Raw genomic sequence first — 10,175 nt, 5'->3', positions numbered from 1 at the left:
TTTCAATATATTGTTAGAGCCGATTTGAGAGATTTTCCATATGCACAGAATGTAGTTGTTTATTTTCACGAGGCCTCGTTAAATTTAATTACCCTCGGCATTACCCCCCTCCCGTGAGAAATGAGAAAATTCAATAGCCTATGGGCGCCCGTTTATCATGATTATGCAAACTGACCCCAAAAATATACACACACTTATTACAGGCATAATAAAAGCAAACGGAGAAGATATCATATAAGAGAGAGGAATATGAAATTAATCACCATTTATTATCGGGGGGGGGGGCATTTGCAATGAGATGTATGTCATTCAATTTTTGATAGTAAAAAGAAAATAGAAAAGTAAAAGCAATAGGGGCCACGGAAAAGTTTTCAAAGTGGGGGGGGGGGGGCGGGTCTGAACATGCAAAAGATATAGGAGTAGTCATTTTCACGTTTTTGTACACGGATTTGGAAAAGCCCCCCCCCCCCCCCGCCCCCCCCCCCCCCCCCCGCTTCTGCAGCCCCTGATATGATTTAAACTAATATAACACCAAAACATGCAAAACAATTGAACTTTCATATAGGAAGAATTAAAAAAAATATATTACTCAGCGTCCTATGCCATGAACTTATAATGGCGTAATCCCCGATATTTTTCTTTTGTATTATTATTTGTGAGTGAATCTCCCGTTGCACATATTAATCTGATTCCTGTATTATAAATTTTCCAAAAAAAATTCTGTGTTAGATGTAAACTTTACACTTTGATTATCATTAGAAATGTATGAAATTAATTTGTATTATTTTATTACTTTATTTTCTATTAGAACTAAAAATCGAATTTGAATTTGGATGTTCAAATTTTCTGCTCCAAGAATGTCAATAGGCCTTCACTAATCTGAAAAAAAAATAATGAAGATTCTACTGAAATTGAAAAATAAAAGAAGATGGGGAGATATCAACTCACTCAATGCATCTTAATGATGGCATGAATACTATTGTTTTATCAAAATGAAACAATAGCTTGAGATTCTTTTCATCGAATTTTTACCAAAATTATAAATAATGTAGATTTTTCAGTGATCAGTTTGTTTACTGTTATTGCCGCAAAGTTAAGTACCACACACCTTTATGTCTTGTGTTGTGATGGGGGGGGGGGGTGAAGCATCGGATATTCGTTTTGCCAGCCTACTTCTGTTATGGTTACTCCCGTAGGAACTCGACAGTACAGCTTTTTGCTGGTATAATGTCAAGCTGGTAGATAGTCAATTACCTATGAAACATTTTATTTCTAGGTTAATCATGTTCATAGTGGCTAACCATATACAGACGACAGAAATTACTCTAGGGTCTTTTTGTCAAAGTGGATACTTGATGAGATAATTCCTCTTGCAGCTCCAGAAAGCTAAACTGGAATGAATGGAGACAATGGCAGAGCGGGGATTCGAACTCACAACCTTACAGTCATGAGCTAGTCAAATACTCTAACCACTAGACCACACGACAAATCAATTTTTTGATGTCGAACAAAGTGTTGGGATCGAGTTATTGGCCCAGTGGTAGAGCGCCAACCCACGACCGTTCGATCCAATGTGTGTGTGTATTTGAGATTTTGTCAGACGTGTATCAATCAGATATGATTATTTACGTCTGGGACCGACCTTTAACGTCACCATCCGAAAGACGTGACCAGGGCTCGAACCTCTGCATCAATTTGTAACTTCCCCACAGCTTGGATTACAGGCGCACGCCACAACGCCCACTGGCTACCTATACAGCTTTATAAATTATAGTCATACCAAAGACCTTCTGTCATGATAATGGGGAATGGCCAGTAATGGTGGTACCCGCTGGAAGACTTTAGCTTAATGCTAAATTGGCTACCTGAAATGAAATATTCTACAGGAAAAAAATATGTTTCTCCTGCTTTCTGCGCTCGCTCGTAAGAATTTAATTGAATCTAATTGAAATAAAATGGGATTGGTTTTGAAAACAAACGAATTCGGCAAGCAAGGTGACCAATAACATATGTTGACAATATACGATGACTGTTGATTATGATCATGGAGGCTTACAGTAGTGATTATGAAATTTCATTTGAATTTTGAAAATTACTTTAAATATCTGTTTAACTATGTTATCAATTATTTCGTACATGGTATATTTTGAAAGTTTGTTATCATTTATGAATGCAGGAGGAAATAAAACAAACAAACACACAACCTTATATACCCATAGGAAGAGGATACTATACAAAACAATAATTATTTTTCAAAGTTAACCCAATCTCAAAATAAGATATTGGATCATATAAACATATATTTCAAAATATTTTATAAGCACCTAGGGGGTGGGTGCAGGGGGGGGGGAGTTTCCCCCTCCCGCGCGAAGCGCGAAGCTTTTGGTGTTTCATAAATTAAAATGAAAAGGAGCCGTCTCTCTTGTCTCTAGTACCTATATCAGCTCCAATTCAGTTGACTATATTGTGCTTTTGAACCTCGTTTTCATGAACCTTGCTTTCAAAAGTGATTGTGAACGCACAAAAAAGGCAATGGAGGAAATTAAAATAATAATAACCCCGCGCAAAGCGCGGAAGCTTAAGCGTTTTATCAATTTATTTGCCATGAAAAGGGCCCGAGAAACGGGTATTCTCAAAGATATATTGATTACTTCCCTTGCAAAGATCAGATTTGATTACAAACAATTTAGCGACAGTGCATATCTTTAACTCGCAAAACAGAGGAGAAGAAATGTATATACCAGGAGGAAGATATTCCTCCCCACGCAGAGCAATGAAACTCTGAAATTTCAAAGGGCGGACGTTTCATGAAATGCAGATAGGCCTATCTCTAATACTGAATAATGACATTCCATTATTATGGAATAAATTCATCTATGCGGGCTCAATGATATTGATGTAAAATATAAAGAATGCCAAGAAAACCATGCACTGGAATAAGACTATCGATTTGCAATCATGTATAATTACGTTTAAACATAATGTACATGCCATAATAATCAAGTTTGTTTGTGGCCATCAACGGAAAGACAAAGATTATGTCTCATGCAAATTCTGCATCTCTCATCCTTATTGTTCAAATGTTGTTGTCGTCGTCGGCGACGCCGTTGTTAATGCCAATTTAAAGTACGAAGAACGTATCGTTTTGATACAATCTTGGTGGGATTTCAAAAAATCCAGCAAGACTGCTCCTCCAGAGGAGCTTATTGTTTCTGGTATTCAGTAGAATTTAATATCGATATGAATGATTTTATTAACATGCATGCACTTTTGTCATGTTTGTGTTTAGTTTGTCATCAGGCAAAATAAACGTAAGGGAGAGGTGGAGGCGGTCCTCTTATGACATCTGTCACAAGTCACAACAAATAGGATGATAGATCTTGGAGGGTTCAAAATGCGGGCGATTCATCACAACAAGCACACTCACGAGTGACATGAAGTATCTCTACACCATACTGTTTTGCCTTTTATTGCTTATATTGGTCTATCTAACAGAGAAAGAAATCGAGAGTCATAATGTGTACTTACCGTGCCAACCAAAATGATTTAAAAGGCGCAATATTTACACAATCCGTCATTTTCAGAGGTGTATCCATTACAAAGAATGACAATGAATTCAATCTCTCTCTCTCTCTCTTCTTTCCATCTCTCTCCTTATTTTCCCGTTTAATTAGCTGTTTTTTCTCTTTGAATTCTATATTTCTGGGATTTTGCATCGGCTTTTGTTTGTGCGCATCCAGGCTTGTCACCGATTCCCATTTTGCCCTGTGCATATCACTAAGATGTATAAAAGAAGCTGCAATTTCATTTTCCGCCAAACAAATCGACTGGTTTCATAAGGCAGAACAGTATACTACACAAACATCAAATAAGAATTGATCATGCCTGTACGCTGGATCCCAACATCTCGCCGAGATCCGGGCTACGACTTTCGGCATGAACTTGGTGCTTCTCATCATGAAGGGGCATACAGCCATCCAGCTCAAGCTCACCATCCCCGAACCACTGGAGGAACTAATCATCAAGATCATCATGGCATGTCACCTCATCCTCTGGCAAGGCATGGACCTGTTGCAGGAGGAAGACCACATGCTGGAGCTGTAGGTCATTTCTCGCCTCACCATGACCCTCATCCCATCAGGGAAGGTGAGATTAGTCTAATGCAGCATCGGGTCATCCCCGATCATCCGCACCTACCGGTGATACATCCTCAGCATGACATTCAAGTCCATGGTATTGCTCCTCCTCATCCACATCCGCAAAATCATCCCCTGGATCCATCTCATCCCCATGGTAACGCTGTACCTCCTCCTCCTCCCGCCGGCCACCCTCATCCGTCGTCTCACCTTCAGCATGGTCATTCTGCACCCCACCATGACCCACCTCAACATCATGACGCACCGTTGGATCACCATCCCGATATCCATTCCTACCATCCAACTGCATCCCACTCAAGCTCAGTTCCTGTGTATCAAGCAGCTACCACTCCACACGACCACGCCCATCTTAGAGGTTTTCCAGAACACGAGGGAGGGACAACCAGCTATCTGCATCATCCAACCAATATGCACCCTTACCACCACTCTAACCACCATCTCTACTCCCCTCATCACCAGCCGGGGGTTTATCCAAGTCACCATGATTCCTCTCATCATCCAAGCCCAACCCATCCCAACCTTATCACCCATCATTACCACCCCTTCTACACCTCTCATCACGTGTTGAATCCCGATATGGCATATCCTCTTACACCTCTCTATCACCACGGGCACGCATCTCACTATCCCTACCAACACCTGCATCCATGGATGGTTGGGACAACTGGTAGAAATATCTATCATATGGATCCGCATCACCTCTACCAGAAGGACCACACTGGATATGTCTCTCATTATCATATCCATACTCATCGTCATCATTTCGACAAGGAAGCGGTCAACATTGATGAGATGCCAACTCACACCCATCACCATGCTGGCTTGGATAGGAGCCACGCCCACCATGCCTCCCATCCTGATCACCACCAGCACCATGGCTTGCATCGCCAGGGCGCTTTCTATGTCCACCATCATGAATCCCACGTCGACCACCACGACGATTACGATTCACCGGATGGCGCAGCTTCATCTCGTCACCATCAAGATCATCATCGTCATCATCCTCAGAGTCAGGAAGATGGACATCGCTGTGGAGAGGTCAGCTTCGGAACCGACGCAACCAAGTTCCATGTCACGGTTCCTCTCAAACCAGGCTTCAAGCCAGACGACGTCATCATCAACGTGCAGCTTCATGGCGATAGGGATCTCCATGTCGAGTTTCGACACGACCACCACGATCCTCGAGTCCAAACGAGCCGCATCCTCCGCCACATCATAGCCTTACCTGACCATGTCGACATCGACAGCTTGAGATCAACATTGAACCACCATGGGTCCCTCATCATTGATGGTGCCATCAAGACGGAAACGAATACGACACCGTGCCATAACATTGACGTTGAGGTCATCGAGCATCGAGAAGAATATGCCGCTGGTGGTAATGAACCAGATGCAACTTGTGAGCAGCAAAAAGGAAATTTAGAAGAAAATAAGTAAATTGATATAAAATTATATAGCCTGATGATAATTATGTGACGAGATGTACTTTTTTCATATCCTTTAATCAATCGTGGTTTAACGTGATTAAAGTGTGAATTAAAAAAATGTCGGGAAAATAATTAGCAAGAGGGCATATAAAGTAGTTTAGAGAAGAGGAGTGTTCATCTTGTTTGATTTATATATAGATATTAAGCTTTTACAATGCATCGGTGATATATTACTTCTTCAAAATGTACACTATATTTGTCGAAAGTTATTACGCTGTGCAGAAACGATATAAAAGAGAGTATGTCAGGTAGTGCATAGTTTTTTTTCTGTTGGCCGGTGATGGACTGGGATGTGGGTCCTGAACCCTTATATCCTAATGACTACACCAATACTAAATCGGTTTATAGATGACTTTAATTAAATACAAGTATACTATAAATGAAGTTATGATTTGATTTGATGATATGATGATACTTGATAGTAGAATGGAAGGATAGGTCATTTTATATTTCCCCCTAAAAAGACATTTCCAAGGAAACTGTTTCCCTTTTTTGAAATCATAAATGTGTAAAAACTGTTAAAATACATGAACTGTAGTGAAAGATTTAGGATCCATACCACAACATAGAATAGATCTGAGTGGTATTTGAGTACACGGTGAAGCCTATTAAGGCATATAATGCACGTTCTTGCATATTATTTTTTTTCTCGAAAACAAAGTGTTACTCTACAATTACCAATTCTGACGAATTGATTTCAATGTGTTTTCATAGTTCAGAATTTACCAAAAATTATTGACTATACCCATATTCGTTTTCAAAATTATGTTTGTCTCTAAAATTAACGTTAGGATGTCAAAGTAAGAAAAAATAATGAAACGTCCGTAACGTTATGTCCGCAGCGAAACATTTGTGGGTTCGTATACGTCATGAATCTGTAGTGCTAAATTGTCATTATATAAACAGGACGTGGGTATCAATTACAGATTAAACAAATTTTATATACTTTTCATTGTGTGTATGATTATCTCTAAAACAACAAATTATTGCTTTTAAGCAAACTCCCATCATTTGTTGTTTTAGAGATAATCATACACACAATGGGAAGTGTGTAAAATTGTGCCGTGTAACGTCAGTTACCGTGAAAATGCCCAATGGCAGATGCCAAAGTAAATGTCAAAAAAATTGATGTGGTAACTTCCGGTATAGGAATATCACTTAATGTTGATATGTTTTGAGATTATACCACTACACTGTAAAAAAAGTATTGGGTAAAATTATAACCAGCACGAGGGTAATTATGTGTCCAACCAATTGGGGGCAGTATTTTACCCATTGCTGGAAGCATATTGTCCAGTAAGGTTAAAAAATAAGCAGCAATTACTTTAGAATAGGCAAAATTTTCATCACATTTGATAACTGAAAAATGCCCAAAAGAAATGACCAATGTTGATTGGACACATAATTACCCTCATGGAGCATTTCTACCCAATATTTTTAGAGTGTAATAAGCCCGGGGGGCAGTCAAATGTATTGCTGTACAGACATGACAGACGCGTGTTAAAATTATTTCCAAACACCTCCTAAACGAGTTTTTCTCGGGCTTTATTTACAAATTTTGGCCCCTAAACAAGTTGTCGTCAGAATATGTCCCCGGGTAAAAAGCTTGGGGGAAAAACATACCCTAAACACGTTTGGCTAGTCTTAAAAAAAAGCTTTGGGAAAAAACATACCCTAAATACGTTTGACCCTGCGATTGACCATTGACCAGTTTGTCAAAACTACCCCTTTTTTGAAAATCGGTGTTTTTGATACCCTTATAGTGCGCGCGCCGCCCGCGTCCAAAACTGAACAAAAAAACTTTACACGCGTTTTTTTTTGGTCACGCGTGTGTACAACGATATATTTGACTGCCCCCCCCCCCCCGGGGTAATAAGTTCTGAGTCATAATGATGGTTTCTATTGATAAACCCCAGAAGTTAGAAAAGGAAAATCTCTTGAATCCTATGTCCGTATAACTCGCGGGTCGTGACACTGGAATTGTATGAGAACAGATTAAAAAGGCATACGGCGGGCAGCTTACTATTAATAAATTTGAAACGTTAACTTTTTGTAAACCCTTGATCTATTCAAAGAGTGCGTTGTTTGTGAAACGGTCTCCCTTTTGAAATGAAAGGAAGGGTGAATATATTTCAATTTCTTTTGGTAGATTAAGAGACATTGAAAATATTTATAGTCATTGAGAAATTATATGCCGAAAAAGTATCCTTTCAAAGAAGGGCCTTTTCACGATCAATTGAAAAAAAAACATTTGTTTCAATATTATTTATTGATCGAGTCGGCCCTATTTTTGAAAGAATGAAATATCGGTTATCAACTATATTATGGTTGACATGATAAATTAAGATTGATGATGGGAGAAAAACCACACTTCTAGAGAGAGGATTAATCTGCCATCTATGTATGAACGTGAAGGTCTGTGTTTCGAATGATTTATAGCCAGTGACGGAATGGGCCATCTTTGGGAGGGCCCCAGACATGGTGAACGCGGGGCAAAATATCCAACAAACTTTGACGTTAAAAAATGTTATTTCGTGATTTGACATAAAATTAAGAAAAATTATATTATATCTCACCCTTTCCTTTTTTTCGTGGTCGTAAAACTTTTGGAGGGTCCATGGCCCCAAGCTTAGTCTGCAGGCACAGACCCTGATTGAAACTTTGATCAACAAGTGGGTCTCCACGCAAAGACTACCACATCCAAAACTTGCTGTATCAATTCAGGCCTTCAGTACATAAGGTATTAATAGGCTGCACATTCAGACCCTTAATTCGAGTGAAGGGTTTGCACAGCAGACTACCCCAAGCCCTTCTCCCCATCTGTAGTGCTTGAAACATTATACTCTCTAATCTCCACATGCACCCCAGATGGGTACCCTGTGGCAAGAATTTCATTTCTCCCCTAGCTTTCTATTTTTCTACCTATCTCTAGCCTCTATCCCCTCTCTAATACAACCCTTTCTGACACATCTTAATGGGAAAGTTCACTCCAAACGATAAGTTGGTTCAATCAAAGCTGAAGAATTATAGAAAAAATATAGGTGAAGGTTTGATGAAAATCCATCAAAGAACAAGATAATTATTATTTTTGTATTGTTTGTCCTTATTTTGTGACGTCATATGCGAGCAGACATTCATTTTTCGTTGAATGGAACACTGATGAATAAATATATAATAATAATAATAGGCATTTATATAGCGCCATCTATCTAAAAATATTCTATTCCGAGGCGCGTTGTTATTATTATTATACCCCGGCTTTATAGCTCGAGCTGCCTTTCAGCGCTCATGCATTCAAGGACTTAATCCTGCCGGTTACCCATTCACCTCACCTGGGTCGAGTGCAGCACAATGTGGATAAATATATATATATATATATATATATACAGTGCGTATCAAAAAAAAAGGTTACGCTTTGAAAAAGCCCTGGGAATTAAAAAAATATACAACATGTAGGTAATTTTTTCACATATAATCTTGGGTTTGGGTCTCATCTATTCAATGAAAGTAAAAGTTTTGGCAGAATGTTACACTTGAGTGAGCACTGTCAATTTTTGTAAAGCTCGCAGAAATCTGTTTGCGCAGAAATGCTCGTTTTCACGCTGTGTCAAGGGGAAAGGGCGAAATCAAACTTACCCTGCGAAACATTTCTCATACATTTCCCTTGCACTTTTAGTCGATTGAAATAAAAAAGGATACATTCAAGCATTTTGTAACAATTTTGCCACCCAAATTGAAATTTTAACACTTAGTAAGCACAACATTTACCCTTTTTGTGCCAGCTGGATCTGAGGACATAACTGAATCGGGAAAAAAAAGGTTATATCAGACATCTCCAGCATTTTTTCACTAAGTTTTTATCATTTAAAGTGGGTTTACATTTCATTTTCCATTTAATACTTGTTTCTCCACACTTTTCCAAAGCTTGACAATGATTAACAAAATGAAAATCAAGCCTAAGCCATTTCATGTAAATCACAGCTCAGTGTAAAGCAAATATCGTCACGATGGCCTCGGTGTGTGGGGCAGTGGGTGGGGCGCAATGCACTCTTCGAAGAGTTTTGGGCAAGGAAACAAGTTTAAAAATGTAAAAGATATCTTCAAATCAATTTTGCTATTTAAATTCCACGTGTTCTTCATGATTAAGGTCTACTTTTATTCGCATAACTATTTCAAAGTTCTGCGCAAATCATTTTCACTAACTTTTCAAAAGTAAGTGGTGCTTACTCAAGCGGAAATATTTTTCGACAGTTATATCGTCATTTGCTTAATTGGATCAGTACCAATGTTAAAATATGGAAAAATATTCAGGACATTACAAATGTATAATTTTACAGGAATTTTTCTAAGTGTTAACTTTTTTTTGATACGCACTGTATATACTTTTCTTTTTATAGAAGGGGATATAAAACGATTTGTCTAAATAAGAATCACCCCACAAATAAAATCCCTTTCAATAAAGAAAATTGCATTTTATGATATCTATATCACACGACACGAAAGATGGATGAACTGCTTGTATAAAAAACAA

General features: G+C 38.7%; 1 protein-coding gene across 1 annotated transcript; it reads left to right on the top strand.

Annotated features, from left to right (window-relative positions):
• Nucleotides 1-3,881: 3,881 nt before the first annotated feature.
• Nucleotides 3,882-5,594, top strand: LOC129261282 (histidine-rich glycoprotein-like). Its single transcript, XM_054899340.2, has one exon. It carries the CDS (start codon nucleotides 3,882-3,884, stop codon nucleotides 5,592-5,594), a length of 1,713 nt encoding a protein of 570 aa, XP_054755315.2.
• Nucleotides 5,595-10,175: the final 4,581 nt, after the last annotated feature.

This window comes from Lytechinus pictus, chromosome 5, assembly GCF_037042905.1.
Source record: "Lytechinus pictus isolate F3 Inbred chromosome 5, Lp3.0, whole genome shotgun sequence".
Lineage (NCBI taxonomy): Eukaryota > Metazoa > Echinodermata > Echinoidea > Temnopleuroida > Toxopneustidae > Lytechinus > Lytechinus pictus.
Note: the sequence above shows the minus strand (reverse complement) of the source record. Positions and strands in the feature narration are given on the sequence as shown.

Excerpts from the sequence above, each read along its gene's own strand:
- LOC129261282 (XM_054899340.2), top strand. The coding sequence starts at position 3,882 with ATGCCTGTACGCTGGATCCCAACATCTCGCCGAGATCCGGGCTACGAC.